This window comes from Nelusetta ayraudi, unplaced genomic scaffold (genome assembly GCF_046127955.1).
Source record: "Nelusetta ayraudi isolate G7.1 ecotype Tasmania unplaced genomic scaffold, CSIRO-AGI_Nayr_v1 ptg000084l, whole genome shotgun sequence".
NCBI lineage: Eukaryota > Metazoa > Chordata > Actinopteri > Tetraodontiformes > Monacanthidae > Nelusetta > Nelusetta ayraudi.
Window position 1 is genome coordinate 4,334,114 of NW_027466134.1, and position 17,890 is coordinate 4,352,003.

At 43.7% G+C, this 17,890-nt stretch overlaps 2 protein-coding genes across 4 annotated transcripts; one reads left to right on the plus strand and one right to left on the minus strand.

The window, feature by feature from the left end:
* Positions 1 to 611: 611 nt before the first annotated feature.
* LOC142900924 (dual specificity protein phosphatase 22-B-like) lies at positions 612 to 15,269 on the minus strand. Of its 3 annotated transcripts, none has more exons than XM_076045546.1 (7): positions 9,208 to 9,981; positions 9,087 to 9,120; positions 6,437 to 6,519; positions 4,268 to 4,317; positions 3,561 to 3,635; positions 2,994 to 3,165; positions 612 to 1,084 (listed from the first exon to the last, which is right to left on the minus strand). In XM_076045546.1, exons 1-7 carry the CDS (start codon positions 9,226 to 9,228, stop codon positions 935 to 937), a joined length of 585 nt encoding a protein of 194 aa, XP_075901661.1. In that variant the 5' UTR covers positions 9,229 to 9,981; the 3' UTR covers positions 612 to 934. The 3 variants fall into 3 exon arrangements, with proteins under 3 accessions (XP_075901661.1, XP_075901662.1, XP_075901663.1); XM_076045548.1 differs by having other exon boundaries at positions 959 to 1,084; positions 2,875 to 3,165; positions 9,208 to 9,992; XM_076045547.1 differs by lacking the exons at positions 9,087 to 9,120; positions 9,208 to 9,981 and adding an exon at positions 15,176 to 15,269.
* Positions 15,270 to 15,387: 118 nt separating this feature from the next.
* Positions 15,388 to 17,796, plus strand: bphl (biphenyl hydrolase like). The gene is made up of 7 exons (XM_076045343.1): positions 15,388 to 15,549; positions 16,298 to 16,401; positions 16,495 to 16,661; positions 16,782 to 16,935; positions 17,022 to 17,153; positions 17,385 to 17,508; positions 17,577 to 17,796. The coding sequence occupies exons 1-6, from the start codon at positions 15,467 to 15,469 to the stop codon at positions 17,411 to 17,413; spliced, it is 669 nt and encodes a 222-aa protein (XP_075901458.1). The 5' UTR covers positions 15,388 to 15,466; the 3' UTR covers positions 17,414 to 17,508; positions 17,577 to 17,796.
* The last annotated feature ends 94 nt before the right edge of the window (positions 17,797 to 17,890 follow it).

Genomic DNA, 17,890 nt, shown 5'->3' on the forward strand with positions numbered 1-17,890 from the left:
AAAAGCAAAGTTACAACAAAATCATCGTCTTAGAAGCCCCACTGTGTTTAGCACTTTATTGAAATGACTCTGAAAGGACTGAAAAATGGATGGAATACAACTCATTTATGATTAAATTACTATTAACAACATTTCTTTTAAGTTTGACTGGCCAGATTAAAAAGCTTAACGGGCCACATATGGTCCCCGGGCCGTAGTTTGCCCATACCTTTGCTCTGCCATGAACCGATGGACCACTCAGAATAAATCTCTCTGTAGTGCAGCGGCTGAATCTGCACTTAGATTCTTCAAGTCAATTCTAATTTGCCTGCCTTCTCCAAGGCTTCCACCTCTGATTATTCACATCCCAAATAGGTTGATTCCTGTGTTTTATAAATAAACAAATAATAATAATAATTAAAAAAAAAAAAGACCTGGAAAACACATACGCCAAAATAGAAATTGTCAACATAAAACATGTATTTTTGTTTTTAACTTTACTTTCTTTTTCTAATTTCCATGTTCAATCAGCAAGCTGCTGAAGTGGCGAGTGGCAGCCCCCGACGCGTCGCCGTGGCTGCGACGGTCCGTTGGCTGGTCTCTGCAGAGAGCAGTGACATATTCCTCCTTGAAGAGACACAGCATAGCGTGAGTGATTGCGCATGTTCAGCTTGCACTCTGGGACTCTACGTGCATGTTTCTTCGATGTCACGCTTGATCGCCCGAGCGTGTTGTTTTGACAGTTAGAGACAAGGATATAGCACGATGGGGTGTGTGTGTGTGTGTGTGTGTGTGTGTGTGTGTGTGTGTTGGGTGAGAGGGTGGGGGGTGGCATTAAAAAAAAAAAAAAAAAAACTCCAGTCACATGACTGATTGTGCTCACAGGGCATCAGTTTGGTGGATTCCACACAGTGGGTGAGTTGGGTGCCGGCCAGGTGTCCCGCTGTGAGTGGGCTCAGGTTTGAGAGACACGAGACCGGCCGAGGCCGTCGCTCTCCTGGGGACTGCAGCTCATCCTCCTGGATCTCTCCGTCAGCAGGGCCTCCACCTCCTGCTCGTCGCTCAACGCACTCGTCCCGTATCGCTCCTTCCACCAGGCTCGGTACTGGAGGGAGGGTAGCACAGGGAGCGTCAGAGTCCCACCCTGGTTCCTGCTTTTTTACACAAAAACAATCCAGGGATCTCATGCCGAATAGACGGTCACTTCTTTTCCTTGTTCTGCGGTAATACGTGTATGCGTAATATTTTTGGGAAATGGCCGCTGAGTTAAACTCGACGGCAACAGAGGAGAAGACTCGTTTCAGGGTCCGGCCCTATTCATTGACAGGGAGCAATGCAGTGAGTTAAAAGTCAAGTAAAGTCATGTTAGGTTAAGTTAAGTCAAGTCACATTAAAGTAAATCGAGTAAAGTTAAGCTACATTATGCCTAGTAAAGTCTATTTATGTTAAGTGAAGTCAAGTTACATTAAAGTAAATCGAGTACAGTTAAGCTACATTATGCCTAGTAAAGTCAAGTTATGTTAAGTCAGGATATACTATAATAAATTAAGTTACGGCATACTATGTTAAGTTTGCGAGACCTGGAACTTGGACGTTGAGTTGAGTTATGAGTGGTTAATTTAAGTTAAGTGATGTTATTCTAGGTTGATTTAATTGAAGTTAAATGCTTTGGTTCGTCCTCTCTTGGCACACTTTACTAAAGTCGGGATTGAAGAAAACGTTCAGTCAGACACTGAATCGTGTCACTGCGGCAGCGGGCGACTCACACCATCATTCAAAAGTTTGGGCTCACGGACTCATTTTATACAGCAATCATCTGCTCTGCGATCGTTATGAGTGCACGAAAATCAGTCAAGATGAGCTCGACAATTATGGGAATATTTTAGTGTCGAATGAAAACCATCTCCAAAGTGACTGAGAGAATTCCAAGTGTGCAAATTCTGTGTGAACTCACTGAAAGTCGGCTGTTTTTAAAGAGCCTAAAATACACAACCACAATGCTTTGTTGACTCTTTCGCGGTTTAGCGCACATCCCATAATGTTTTCAGCACATCCGGACTAATTTTCATGCACTAGTGATGTTCTTACAGCATTCACTAGATTATTGCATGAAGCTGATTCTGATAGAGTTCAATGCAGAAATGAGTCAGTGAGCCCAAAGCTTTGAACAGTGGTGTAGGACATGACCGGATCTCGACGGCTAACATGCTACATTAGCTAGCATGGTTATCTGATAGTTGGCCTATTTTGCTTCCCTTCTATTTTCTGACAACCATTTAGACACAACACTGTCTCTCTACAGGGTTCATGGCCAGGTGGAAAAAAAAACCATCCCTGAATAACAGCGTGGTAGTCCTGGAGACTGGTCCTGGTCTACAGACCACTCTTTAAGGTTCTTGGTCTCAGACTCAGAGGCATTTTTACTGGGTCTTGTCTCGGTCTCGGACTGAGGATTTTTGACCAAGACCAGTGGAGACTCAGCTAACACAGTAATAACACGATAATAACGGGAAAGAATCCAGCTGCTAGTGAGTTTATTTTCTAATTTTATGAAGCAAAGTTGTTTTTTTGAAAATGGTTCAAAACAGTCGGCAAAGCAGCAAAATGTTCAAGAAAATGATTGAACGACACCTTGCTGAACAGAGATGTTGCTGTTCCATTTAGAAGCAAAATGGAATTAAAAAAAAAAAAGATACTGGTCATTTTTTTCTGTTTTGTTCTTATTTTTCTTTTGATATACAAAGTCTTGGTCTGGTCTCCATCTCGATGATCTCTGCTCTTGACTAATTCTCGGTCTCGGTTGGCGTCGTCTTCACTACAACGCTACTGAACAACCTGGAAGCCTATCCTGCGGAGGTAAACCGAACAGACCCGAAACCAGAACCCGGGTCTTACTCATAGTTCAGTCGGTGACCTTTGATATGACATCACTGCCAGATATGTGCAGCTGATTTCATCTGTCCTCCTTCCACCAAGGCGAGGGCCGGAGGAGCGGCTGAGGGTTGACAGCTCACCTCTCTCAGCTCCATGTTCTCGAACTCCTCCAGCTGGCGCAGGAAGCCCAGGTTCGGTCCGGCGCAGGGCCGCGCCGCCCTCACGGCGGCCAGAGACTCCACCCAGCCTCGGCCCGTCACCGTCATGATGTAGGCCACCACCAGGGTCACGCTGCGAGACACCCCTGCAACACTGACGGCCCACCCCAGCATCACAGCATGGCAGCGTCACACAATCCGACTCTCTAGTTTAGTGTACAAGAAGTGAAACTCCCTTTTATCCCCAAGTCATTTAATGCTTGATTTTGCATTATATAAGTGAAACAATGAAAGAGATTGATTTTTTTTTTTTAAAGTCATTAACCTTTTTTTTTTTGTCATGTGGCTGAAACAGAAAATCAACTGGTTTGAACTGGTGTCTGTCTGAACTCCAATATCTATGCTTCTGTTCCCCTTCGTGGATCACTGGGACTTTGAACTTTTTCTCAGTCGTTTCAAGCAAACACATTAGCGATAAAAGTTTGAAGAAATCCAGTTGGGGTCTTTTTTTTAATTTAGTGGTGTCTGAGTGATTTGATTTTCCCTCACCAGTGTACCAGGCAGCCCTCTCCTTTCAGCCGGGACTCGTGGATGAACATGATGCTGTCTCTGAAGTGCTGGGTCCTGAACAGAGAGGGCCAAGAAGACAGGAAGTGGTTTTTCCAGGGTTTCTTCTGACTTACTGTATTAGGAGCCACTGATAGGAAACAATCATTTATAATAAGTAACAATAATACCAATACAGACTTTGTTAGTTTACTGCTTAGTTTCTCTCTCGCCTCATCTTTCTCTTTGATTGGGTAAAGCTCTTTGAGACTTCTCGGGAGGTGATTTAGCGCTTTATAAATAAAAGCTGATTGATTGATTGATTGATTGATTGATTGATTGATTGGTTGATTGATTGATTGATTGGTTTTATCTTGTTGCAAAGCAACAAATACTTGTTTGGGAATAGTGCTACGTTTAAAATTTAGAGTCTAGTTCCACATCAATCTCCTCTCTGGCAGCTGTCAGGAAAGAAATCAGGTTTTCACCAACCAGTTCTCACCTGTGTGGTCTCACCCTTTAAGGATGTTAACATGAGAAATGGCAGCGAGGTATCACAGAGGTTGTTCTAATCTAGACAGACGGTCCCTGCGTCGCTTTAAAGACACCGAAAGACTCTGGTTGGAACTGGTGCATCAGAACCAGGAGCAACGCAGAGCCAATCTCAAATTGAACAGATACTTTTGCATCATCCGTGTGTGCGGACTCACAGGTTCTGCTTGGAGTGGTCCGCCGCAGAGATACACAGGTAGGTCATATCCTGCAGAGCAAAAGTGTGGGAGCAGATTAAGCCGCATCAACGTAACTGTGGACGGAAAAGTTGAGTTTTTGCCCAGAAAGTTAAGTTGAGTTCGGCTGAACCAGGTTCTTCCAAGGTGCTGTGTCACACTTCTGGTTTCTGATACAATGGGGACCACCCCTCCCCCCACTACAAAACCACCAACGCTGCACCTCGGACCCCCGCCGTTTGGGCCATAACAAACAAATTTGGTGACCTTGGCGTGTGTATGCATGTATGTGTGTGTTTTAGTTTTTTGTGTCATTGCACCTGGCAGCTGATTGTTCACGCAAGTGGACAGAAACCAAGTCGTCCCGTTATGACTGCGCGGCTACGAAAGCCCCCACGAGCCCTCTGGGACACACGGTGCACTGGAAGTACCTCAGACTGGGTTAGCATGCACACACACACACACACACACACACACACCCACACACAGTGTTAACTTGTAAAAGCCATTTTGTGCTTAGCGACTGTTTTGTTTCTCCTAAAACCTGCGGGATGTTCGGACGATCGCATGTAAAAGCAATTTTGAGGCAATATGTGAATTTTGTTCATTCCAAGCGCAGGAAGCAGAAGGTCACTGCAACACCATGAAAGTTGGGGGAGGTGCATAATTTTTTTTTTTTATCATTATTATCATTAATTTCACTGCAATTTGAAAAAACTATTTTTTTTTTGCTGTCTTTCCTTCAGTTTGACTGTTTGAGGTTGTCGCCTCGTGTTTGCATGTGGCCGCACACCGTACGGTAAACGGACCTTCCGATACTTGGTGGTTGCAAATTTCTGCCCTTCCTCTCTCAGGAACCCATCATGTGGTTTTCCAAGAAACATATCAGTCAGCAGTTTGACTGTTGGGTATGCAAATAATCCATCCCATCTGGCCGGAGAGACCTGAGTCACCATTACGTCACGCGACTTTGAGTCGCTGTGTCATTTAAAATCCTGCAATCGGCCCAAATGAAATAAAAGAACTGAGATCGGGAGTCGGGAACGTCGGCGCGTCACCGTGGTTCATTTTATCGCTAATTTCTGTCACCGGCCGCGCTTGAATTGAAGGAGAGCGAGCCGGGCTCTTCAGTTTTGGTGGTTGACCAGTTCTGGTAGCGATACCGGCAAGTTGCTGTTTCTCTTAGCAGCACTGGATGAAACATACATGGACGGAGAAAGTGCTGAGAAATGTCTGAGCATTTCTCTTGCACACTTTCAGCAAGAAAAGATGAAAGTTGTGAAAGCGTACGCTGACGATCAGGAATCTCAAACACGAGCGGAGCGGCCTTGCCAGACTGCCGCCGTCGCTCAGTCGAAGCGGCAATAAAGTTACGGTGACCTGCTTGCTTCCGGACAAAATGGTTTAATTAAGCAGCAGTTAATCCACAGAGCAAATCAAATATTAGTTCTTTTTTTTTTTTTAAATCGCGTCCTCCTCAATGATCACACGCTCGTGCAAAGTATGAAATTCACACCTGTCCCTCACTTTTACACACAAACAATTGCGTCTAAATTCGGCCACAGAAAAAGGCAGAAACCTTTTTTTTCCTGCGTTTGCGCGGTTCCAGTTTCATGACTAAATGGACCTCAAGCTGCAGCTCTTCATGGGAAACAGAAGGTCTCGCGACGCATCTTCTTCAGGCCGAGGGCCGAGTCCCTCAGAACAGAGAGGAAGTCGCCCGGATTCCCTCTCAGTACCGAGCCGTCCCGCCCGTCTCACAGGGTGAATTCCACCTCGCAAGACCCGGAGGACTTTTTTGGTGCAAAACTGAAATAAGAAGATGTGACTTTCACACCTCTTGAAGTGGTCGATTTCAAAGCCTTTGATTGAAGCCGAGTAGTGCAGCGTCTTTGACTTCTGATCCTTTGAACGCGTCTCAAGTGACCTCGTCGGGGCAAATAGGTCAGCGATGGAAAAGACAGACTGGGGCCTGCGCGCAGCCTCAAGCAAACGATTGCTCAGCAAGCGTTTGCTGTTAGTGCGGCAAACCAAGCGGTTGAAATGTGTCCTTGCCGATCAGCAGAAGCAGCAGGGTGGGTTGATAGGGACATTTGTTCACAGACAGGGGCAAGACGTGAAGGTCACAGAGGTCAGAAGAGGTGCGCTCACCCCCAGGACGGGTGCAGCTGTGTCATGGATGGACAAGATGTGGGTGATGTTGCACTGTGCCAGCAGCTCCTTGTCCTGCGCATCTGCAAACACAATTGCACACATCCAGTCACAATGTAGAATTGCCCAATTTCCCACACACTTCAAGACTCTCAATATCTGACAGCGGCTCCCCCCCCCCCCCCACCACCACCACCAACACCAACACCAACACCCCCACCACCACCTCCACCTCCACCGCAAAACTCCGCCAAGCAAATTTGGGCCCCATGGCTAAAAAGTGTGGCTCCTGTTTTGAACTGAAAGAAAAACCGGAAAACCAGTGTTTCTAAAAGAGTGCAGCAGCTTGGGCCAAAAGCAAGAAACAGTAAATCTTTAATCAAATTTGTTCTTTAAAAGGAAGCCAAATGTTCTCTACCTCAGACAGATGTGTCTTTGCCTCTTTTTCTCATGCTTTGCAAGTGTGCAGAGGACGCTCCTGTCACATACTGTGTTGGACAGAGATGAGTCTGAGCAGAAGCCCCCTGGCAGCCACAGACACTCCAGAAAACACAGCACTTACTTACTTAACTTATTGCAAACCATCAGGGAGTTTATTGTCTGTAGATTGCAAACATACACAAAACTACTGGCTGGGGAAGAAGCAGTTGTCTGTCTGAGGGGAAGCAGCGGTGACTGAGGTGACACATCAAAGAGTTAAAAGGAAGTTGCAGTGCAATAGAAAAATAAAAGTTGCTCCGACAAATGTTTTGTGTTTTGTGAGTCTTCGCGCAACCGCACCACGTCTCAAACACTACATGTCCAACAAAGGATGCAATGTGTGTAAATTAATCAAGGGACCTAATTAACTGAATACTGGCTTATTACTCATGATAAGTATTAAGCTGATACTAAACTTAGCTTAATACTTAGACCCAATCTTTGAGCTCTAGATTCAATAAAAACTTTCCTGATACGTCATTAGGAAAATATCCTTGAAATAAAACACACACAAAAAAAAATCATTGATCTCCTCTCAAATTGGAGATCAATGGATTTGAGTCTCTTTTCCAAACTGGGGAGATCCATTCGTTAATTACACCAAACCCGTGTCTTTGACATTCCAATCACATTTTTCCAGCAGTGGAAAACGACTGGAGGCCGACTGCTAGCGAGGCGGAATACACTAGAAACCCGTCTCAACCACATACTGACCCATAGTGAGTGACAGCGTTGAACAAAAACTCTCACTCAAGCAAGTTTTGAATGAAGCTGAAACTTCTTCTCATCCTGAGAAAACTCTCAGTGGCTGCGAGAATTCCATCAGCCTGAGAATCGCGCAAAAACCTAAATATGGCAATGAAAACTGGTGATGGTAACAGCTACACTCTCATGAGGTGGTCACATGACCAGCTCACCGACCAATGAAAATGGCGTGTTGTGATTGGACGGAGGAGGAGACTGAATATTTTTTACAGGTCATCAAAGGGAAAAACATAAGAACCATTCAGAATGTTTTGTCCCTCCATCCTCCTCACAGTGGAGTCTCGCTGGACGAGAGTGAATGGTGGGAAGCGCATACGCTTTGTGCGCTTCACACCGTTCAGCAAGTGCAATTGCACTCTGTCGAAATTTTAGAAATATCGCTTTTATTTGGCGAAAAACTGTCAAGGAAACGCAGCTACTTTATCACAGAGGCAAGGCAGAGACAAACTGCAGTTCACACTTTCACCAGGTGGTGTAACGTCTCGTGTTTGGACAGCGAGCTATAGGAGCTCCTGGGGCACAGGAAGAACGATTTAAAAAAAAAAAAATTTATCGTGGATTATTGAGATTTATGAAATCTTAGCAATTCCCCTGCTTTTCTACAAGGAGCAAAATCTCCCGTCATTTGACCGGTGAATGTGATTTCAAATGAGACTTTTCCCTTCTACGGAGGTCAGTGTACATCTGTGGTTCTCAACCGGTGGAGTCGCCACCCAAATCTATTCCACAAAAACAAAAAAATGAGAAATGACTGAAATTACCGAACTGAATTGTGTGTCCTGCAAAATAAATGCCCAACATTTTCGTGTAAAATCAATACACCTTATAATACTTCATACCTCGACCCACCAGTTGAGAAACGCTGGTCTGCATATTTTAAAGCCGTTTCTCAAAAATACTGTGCCAGTTGAATTATTGTAAATCACCGAAAAGAAATTCAAAGTCTTTTCCACCTGCTGCGGCTCGAACCCGACAGCGTTAATGACAGAAGCGACGGAAAAAGAGCGCCATTTCGTGGGTGCCGCCACAGATGCAGCCACGTGACGACTTGAAGAGGTGGAAGGCAGTTCACACAGGGGAGGGCGGGGGGGGGGACACCCCCACATTTCGGGGCATCCCCTCCTACAGACTCACACCGATGCCTACAGAAGTTCCCACATTCGCAGCTAAAAAAAAAACAAAAAAAACACCACACAACTGCATGTTTTCTGTCTTTTTGCACGTCAGCCGAGTCGAACCTTCTCCGCTCTTGGCTCTCAACCTCTCCGACTCTATAGAAACTAAGCTCGGGCTCGCATCTCACCACAGTCTCCCTCCGTATGAGGAAGTGAAATGCGCTGCGCAAGATTGAGACTGTGAAACGGATTCATTTTTCACCCACGTGACAAACATCAGCCGGTCCTACCTTTGACGTTTCCCAGGTAAAGATTTGGGAGAACCTGCAAAAGGGTTGGAGAAGATCAGCAAGGAGGAGAAACAAACAGCGGCAGTGGCAGCAGAATCACGCGGCTCGATTTTGACTTCACCTTGTTGATTCCATTCCCCATGTCAGCCAGGAGGCACCGCACAAGCGTTTGGCTCTGCGAACACGGCCCGGCAGCTTGGAGCTCTTACTGCGTTACATCACTTTCGAGCCCCCCCGCCCGCCCCGGGCTACTTATTCCTCTGTTGTAAAGAGCGAGTGACAAGAGTGAGAAGAGTGAGAAGAGTGGCACCCTTCCCAGTGACGTAATGTGACCTTAACGCTGGAAGACGCTGCCTGGATATTTATATATAGACCGGGAGGGCGTCACGGGACCGTGGATAGGCACATACCAACCAGAAGAGGATGGCTGGTTGGGTGTGTATCACTTTCTGCTGAGGTGTCGGATTGTACAAAGAGACGCTAGTGAGCGAGGCCAGAAACAATACGTGCTGGTAAAAGTGGACGGTCGGCGTTTTAAATGCTATTTTTATTTTTTAAAAGAATTGACTTCACCAAAACTTCTCCAGTCTGAGATGAGCTTCTCATGCATGAGTGACGTCACTTCTATACTGGTTTCTCTTGCCGCAGTGTTGTTGCGTGCCGTAATATAGTCCGAGGCTGCTGTGATGTACAATTTCCATACAATTTTACAGGAAACTAGATTTTTATTTTTTTTTTTTGAAAATTGAAAAAGGCCACGCGGCCAAAATGTCATTGCAGAAAACAACTTAGCAGGGCTGGGCAAACCCTCTGACTGGTGGGGCCACAATGGCTTGTAAAATGTGACGGAGGAGCCGGAGCAGCAGCAGATGGATGGATGGAGTGTTTGGGTGAGCCACCTCATAGGAGGAAAAAAAATAATAATGATGGGATACGTAGAAAACATGTTGCTTTAATGCCAAGTGGAAATGAACCACAGCAAAGTTACAACTGAACAGAGAGCAAAGACTGGCAGGACAGTGGCAACAAGGTGGCACATTTCAACAAACACAAGAAGGAGAAGAAGAAGAAGATTTTTACAATTACATTTCATTATATGTTTTACAGTGTACATTGGCACAATATAAAAAAAACAAACAACCACATTCTAAGACTGCCTAAAATACAGATTTTTTTGTAGAGAAGGAAGTTACAACAAAGCATGAGTTTTAGCAAGGAACTAAAATTAATTAGTTTTAGTGGCAGGTTCTAAACAAAAGGCTAAATACACAGGTACGACCCGAAAAATGAGAATATCAAGTAAAAGTTGTTTTATTTTGGCAATTTAACATAAAAGATGAAAGCAACACATTTTATTGAGCCATTCCACGCAAATTGACATCTCAAGCAGTTCCTTGTTGTAACTTTGCTGATTAAGATTTTCAGCTTATCAAAACCACAAAGCCACAAACTCAGAAAGTTAGAATACTGTGAAAAGCTTCAGTTTTGTAGCTTCAAAGAGGCCAAAGAACCCAAAACCCCAGCAAAAGGCTCCTGAGCCTTTAGAAAGCCTGTGTTGGGTTGTTGGCTCAGAAGAGTTCACACATGGGGGAAACACAGCAACCTTCTCAGGAGATTCTAATGTTCTGGGTGGTACTGTACTGTTGGAAATCTGTAAAGCATTTTGTATTATTACAATGTGTGACATTAAGACAAAATTCTGCACTTTCAATCAGATTTTCTGTCTTAAAGTGAACCTTGAAGGTTACATAAAGGGCGACTCATCATGCAGCAGTATTCAGAATATTTATATATATACTTATTAAGTCAAAAATCTATTGACACTTGAAGCCGTGCCGGCTCATGGTTTGAGGTCATGGTTGATCAAGTCTAATAAAAAACACACACACACACACACACACACACACACACACACACACACACACACACACACACACACACACACCAGCGTCCCGAGGATGCAAATCTGCTGAGGTTTTGATTATATAAGATTGTCGGCTGCTGATTTTATCACCTGTATTCAGTAGGAAAAAAAAAATACAGGGCAAATTTGAGAGTAGGTTTTCAGAACAGACAGAAAATGTGAAAAGTGGAGCCGTGTCGCTCTACCTCCACGGTTCAATGGCATCACATGGCTCGTTAAACGTACGCCGGCTCATTCTGAGAAGTGTGCCTTTCACACCATCCAATGGAAAAAAAAACACCTGCCAATGGCAATTTAGTCCTTTGTCGAAATTTTACAAATATTGCTTTTATTTTTGCCGAAAAACGGTCCTGGAAACGCAGCGACTCACTGAATATTTTCACTCAAAGTTTGGCAACCGAACGCCGCCAAGGGTCCTGGCAGGACCTTTGAGCACCTGTCAACCTGCACAGGCTTCCAGGTTTGTCAGGGCTTTGTCACGTAAACGTAATAGTGTAGTGTTTATTCCAAAACAACAACAACAACAACAACGACAATAAAGAGTTGAACAATTCCAAGAAATGCTAAATGTTGACAGTTTTTAACACGGATCAAAAGATTGATCGCGACATCCGGATTTTCTTTCTGTGAGCCTCATTTATTCTAAATCAAGTGAATCACACCGATTCCTCGTGCACTTCACTCCGAGCGTTTCCAGTAAAGTTGGTGACAAGTTCGACGCACTCGTCTGAGGGTTTGGTATTGGCAGGTATTTTTAGCCCGGCTTTGTTTTCTTGTCTGGTGTTCCTGTGTGTGGTTCAGCATGTGGCACAGCTCACACGTTCTCACACTCGCTGCAGAGTGGAGGCGTTTACCAAAAAGCTGTCTATCACAGTGAAGCGTCCTCACAGCAGCAAGCAGCAGCAGCAAGCAGCAGCAGCAGCAGCAGCACATCAGGCTCATCAATTAGCAGATCACACGCACTGAGAACCAGCGTGTGTGTGTGTGTGTGTGTGTTCATCAGAGGTGGGAAATAACAAAAATACTTTGTTACTGCACTTAAAGTAGATTTTTCAGGTATCAGCACTTCGTACCTCACTCCATTATTTCCTCTTCCCGTCCATTCTCATCCTTATGTTAGAAATTCTCTTCTAAGTTATGCACTCATTATTATACAGCACTACCCAGAAACATGAGAATCTCCTGAGAAGGTTGTTGTGTTTGCCCATGTGGGAACTCTTCTGAGCCAACACAACAACCCAAGACAGACTTGTTAAAGGCTCAGGAGCCTTTTGCAGGTGTTTTGGACTCTTTGGACTCTTTGAAGCTAAAAAACTGAAGCATTTTTTTGTGTGGAAAGGCTCAATAAAATGTAGTTGCTTTCATCTTTTATGTTAAATTGCCAAAATAAAACAACTTTTACTTGATATTCTCATTTTTCGGATAGTACCTGTAGTTGTTGTTTGAAGTGGAGCTATTGGAACCATCGGGTGCGGTCAGCTCAGGCAGGCTAATATTGAGCTTGTCTGCTACTATCACCTGGTACATGGGGCTCATCAGCCTCGGAAGGTAACTCTCATTTCTAACCTCTGCTGCCTTGCGGTTTTGACTCAGTCAAGGAAAAAGGCTTCAGGAGGAAACCCTGAGGCTAAATCCAGAGTTGGAGCCCCTCAGGCAGTTTGTGGTTGTATTCAACCTCACTCTGGCACTGTAACATCTGCACCGTGGAGAGGGGGGGGGGGGGGGGGGTTACACTTGGTTACAAGTCATCACTCCATCGGCGTACTAGCGTAGCGCCAGGTGGGAGAGACTCTCGAATCTCGTTGGACAGCTATCGCCTGCCTCAAGCTGGGCAACCCCCAGCCGGTAAGGTGCTGTCCCGTCGTGCTCTGCTTTCCTTATTGGGTGCATGAGGACTAGGAATCATCGGAACAGCAGACCACAACCATCGCAGCGGTTACTTTCGGGTAGCTCTGCTCTGGGGGTCACTGTTCAGGACGTTTTCAGTCCAGAGAAAAACAGAAAATGTAAAGCAACAACGTTGGTTATTGCTATCGAAAGTGCAAACATGGATTTAAGAAAGAATGCAAAGTTTTATTATTATTATTATTTTTTTTTTACTTTTTACTTAAGTGTTAATACAGAGGTAACCGTACTTTTACTCAAGTACAAAATGTGAATATTTTTGCCACCTCTGCTGTTAACAAATAACTTTCCTCGTCTGGCGTCCGTCCAGTCAACCAATGAACCGAGAGAAGCAGTCTTACTCTGTTTAGAGCAGGCATGGGCAAACTGCGGCCCGGGGGCCCTATGCGGCCCATTAAGCTTTTCAATCCGGCCCACCGAACTTTAAGAAACGATATTAATAGTAAGTAAGTCATGAAAAAGCTATATCACATCTATGGTTACAGTGTTTTAAGAGTCATTTCAATAAAGAGCTAAACACTGTGGGGCTTCAAAGATACATATTTTATTGTAACTTTGCTTTTGTTCATTTTCAATAGACATTAAAGCTACATGATGTGTTTTTGCCTGTCCCTCATACATTTTTATAGGCCCCTCTGTCAAATTTTAGAACCCATTGTGGCCCACCAGTCAAAAGGTTTGCCCTCCCCTGGTTTAGAGGCTTTAATAGATGTTTTTAACAGACCAGCTCACTCAGTGAGGAACATCAAGTTCAGATGATGGTAATCTGCTGCTGACCAGCAGAGGGTTCCATCTACGTTGCTGCTTTTAACCTTCCAAACCCACATTTGACGCACTCGGTGTCGTATCTCTGAACTTTACGTCTTCTTGCCCTTTAGCCTTCATTTTCATAAGTCACATTACTTCTATTATCTTTCATCTTTGTTGAATTGCCTCTTTTCTCTCATCACATCTCATCTTCTGCAATTCGGTGTCTCAGCAAAACCCTCCGTTGATCAGGTGCGTCTGGTGCAGAGCGCCACCGCCAGGATGTGAACTAAACCAACTAGAAGCTTCCTGGCAGCTTCAGCTTCCAGTTGCAAATGTATTCCTCAAAAATAAAACCGCTAACCTACTTTCTATCATGTCTGGTCAATAAATGATCAAAATGATTGAATTGAAACTTGTGTCCTACAAAATAAATGGCCAACATTTACTCTGAAATATGTACAGGTACTAGCCAGAACATTAGAATCTCCTGAAAAGATTGCAGTATTTCTGCAATTCAACTTAAAAGGTGAATGTGACATATTATATAAAGGAATAATATGCAAATCAATATATTTCAAGTTTTTATTTCTTTGGATTTTGCTGATCAGGTCTTGCGGCTTAAAAAAAAACAAAACTCAAATTTTATAATAATCATCAATCACATTCTGTTGGTATTCCCTCGCACCAAGACTACCAACCAGAGGCCGGTGGGTCTCTGAGTCCTCTGTGCCCAGATTCTGTTACGCCCTCACACTGAACCTTCAGAGCTGCAGCGTCTGCGGGAGTTCTGTGACTTGGCTCAGGTGTCTTTAGTTCTGCCGTGGCTGCTGCTCTTTTACTATAAGGTAAAACTATTTATGATTGTATTTTGATCCTGCAAAGCACTATGTGAGTTTCTCTATGTGAAATGAGCTACAGAAATAAACGTTGCTTCCGGACTGATTGACTTCTTTTGCTGCTCACTGACTTACCTGTAGTTCCTCTAACTGTTATTTTTAACAAAAAAACAAAAACAAAACAAAAAAATCTGATAAATGAAACAGGCTGTTTCCAATGAAATGAGCTGATCTGGAAAGTGGCAGGAATTGTTGACATCAATTCTGTTTCCGATAACAAAATGTTTTGAGGGGAAAGAATGTAGATGCCTGTTGAGTAAAATACCTTTGAGTGATTATTTTTGCCCTAAATTCTCTGGATTTTTTTTTTTGGTCGCTATATTTACACATACATGCGATGCAAATGTATAAATCCGTTCATTTGTTTGCATTGGAAAGACTCTGCATCTGAATGTCTAACAATTCAGGTGAAGTTGGAACGATTCAAACGGACACATTCAAAACTCCTGTTTTAATGAAGTGCAAAAGAAGCTGTTTTTAAAAAAAAAAAAAAAAAAAAAGCCTCATCCCAGCTACACTAAAGCAGACAACGAGCTAAATAAAATCTCACTTATAACAAGAAATTGAGAGAAGAATGCTTGAAGGGCTGATAACAGAACAACATCACCACTTACCTATGAAGACACCTGAGGTCCTTGTCATGTCTCATTTTTCTTTTTTCCCCCCAACTTCTTCAGCTCACTTTTAACACAGTCTGACAACTTAAAATAATAATAATAATAATAATTAAAAAAACAAAAAAAAAAACACGGATTATTCCGGTTTACAGTCCGGGTGGTATCTCACTTTAAATGTTTCGCCCACTGTGACGACACAAGGTGGCCCAGACTGAACCTTTTCTCTGCGTGTCGGCGGCCTGGGTTGAAATTTAAACCACCTGAGCTGAGCACACCGCGGACTCGGGAATGGCGGTGTTTCCTCAGGGACGGCGGCTCTTTACGCTCCGCAGACACCTCGAGGGATCCACGGCGGCGAGCCGCGCGCTCTGGTAACTACTGGCGCTGCTTGTGAATCACGGCTGTTCCATATGTTTCCCCACACTTCTCTCTCTCTCTCTCTCTCTCTCTCTCTCTCTCTCCGAGTGTGGACTTCAACCGCGGAAGCACGTTTCCACGTTTGATCGAGTCAGGCTGAAAAAAAAAAAAAAAAAAAATAGGAAAACGTGTTTAACTTTGGTCGTTAGATGGCGCAGTTTCACCCTCTTTTTTTCTCTCTTTTTTTTTTTACTTGTTTGCGGTAGGAAAAACAAAAAGGAAGAAATGACACAATCGAGAGGAGAAACGCTTTACTTTAGTGTCAATAGTATCAATGTTTCATCATTTCTGGTGGTTTGCATTTTGTTATGGATGATTTTCTTCACTTTTAGCCCAATACTGCAGATTGAATCTCATTTTAAAAAAAAAGAAATTCCAGACTATGTGATCTCTTATACAGCGTTTTTTATTTTGGTTGTCCAGCCTACCCAGAATTCTGATCAGATTTCAGTTTGAGGTATTTTATATAGAGAGAGTTGATGTTTGCATATGAAATTGACACAGACTAAGAAAAAAATATTGAACTTTTATTGAACAGTTAACATACCCGTTTACATCAGAAAGCACATCCATACAATTCAAAGCATTTAGTAGTAAAATGGTGCTCCTGGTGGTTCTTGCATAGATCCGTGGACAACTCTTAGAAGACACATTACTTCAATACATTTTTGAAGTCAGACCTAAACACTTGTTGCATTGCAGCTCATCAGTGGATTCGGGCAGGCAGCATATAAATGGGGTGGATCTGTATTACGAGAAGACAGGCAAAGGTGGACACCCCGTGCTGCTGTTTCCTGGTGCTTTAGGTAAATACGGCTGTGGATCAGTTATTTATTTATTATTTATTTATTTCTCATACGTATTTGGTGTCGCTGACTTCTGGGGTCTCTTTACGGCAGGAAGTGCTCGGACTGATTTTGGACCTCAGCTCAAGGGGCTGAACAAGGAACACTTGACCGTGGTTGGCTGGGATCCACGCGGCTACGGACAGTCCAGGCCACCGAGCAGAGACTTTCCTCCCAACTTCTTTGAAAGGGATGCAAAAGATGGCATTGATTTGATGAAGGTCCGTCTGAATCCACACACACACACACACACACACACACACACACACACACACACACACACTTCTATTAATCAATTACTTACAGGAAACTTGAGATTTTTTTTCTATTTTTTCTGGCAGGCTTTGGGGTTTGAAAAGTTCTCTTTGTTGGGATGGAGTGATGGAGGAATCACAGCTCTGATTGCCGCAGCCATGTATCCCCACCTGATCATGAAGATGGTTGTATGGGGGGCCAATGCCTTTGTCTCTGAACAGGACCTTCAGCTCTATGATGGTGATTATCATCAGATGGTGTTGTATTTTTCTGCTTGGTGTCGCGGAGCATGATATGTCACCACGGGCTTCTGTTGACATGAAAAGCGGTCCGCGACGTCGCCAACTGGAGCCCTAGGATGAGGGAGCCCATGGAAAAGATGTACGGAGCGGAAGCCTTTGCTAAGATGTGGGTGGCCTGGGTGGATGGCATTTCACAGTTTGCGAAAAGATCAAAAGGTACTGAGGTCACGCTGTTCCAGATTCATGACACAAACAAGGTCGTTCAACCTCTTTTTTTTTCTCTCTCATTTTCTTAACTTAACCGGAAACATTCAGATCAAGAGCGAGAAACTAGAGGCTCACATGATTTATGTTTTCTGCTAACGGCAGACACTTTATTGAATAACGTAATATAATGGTCGCTGAAAATATTCTAACGTGACATCTAACACCCTCTGCCACGGCCAGGGAGCATCTGCATGGAGCTTCTACCATAGATCACCTGCCCAACTCTCATTATCCATGGAGAGAAAGACGCAATGGTGCCCAGCATCCACCCACAGTACCTACTGGAGCATATCAAGGACTCTCGGTAAATATGCAAAGGTATTTGCAAATTGTTTTACATAGAAATTATCAACTTTTTGGTCTCTCCTTCAGATTACACCTGATGCCAGAGGGTAAACACAATCTCCACTTGAGGTACGCCGCTGAATTCAACAAACTGGTGGAAGACTTTCTCAAAGATTAAGCAAGTTAACATAAAGCCTCTGAAAGTTTGGCCTGTTGTCGTCCTCCAAATATTGCTGTTAATCATTGGAATTGTAAGTACTTTATATGTGACTTACAAATAAAAATTGCAAAAGCACAGCTTATATAAGGTCATTTGTTATTTATTTTTGCTTTATTTTCGGCTTTCATTTTTTGCCATACTTACAGAAACATTTATGATTGTGTTTTCAAACAATGGTTAT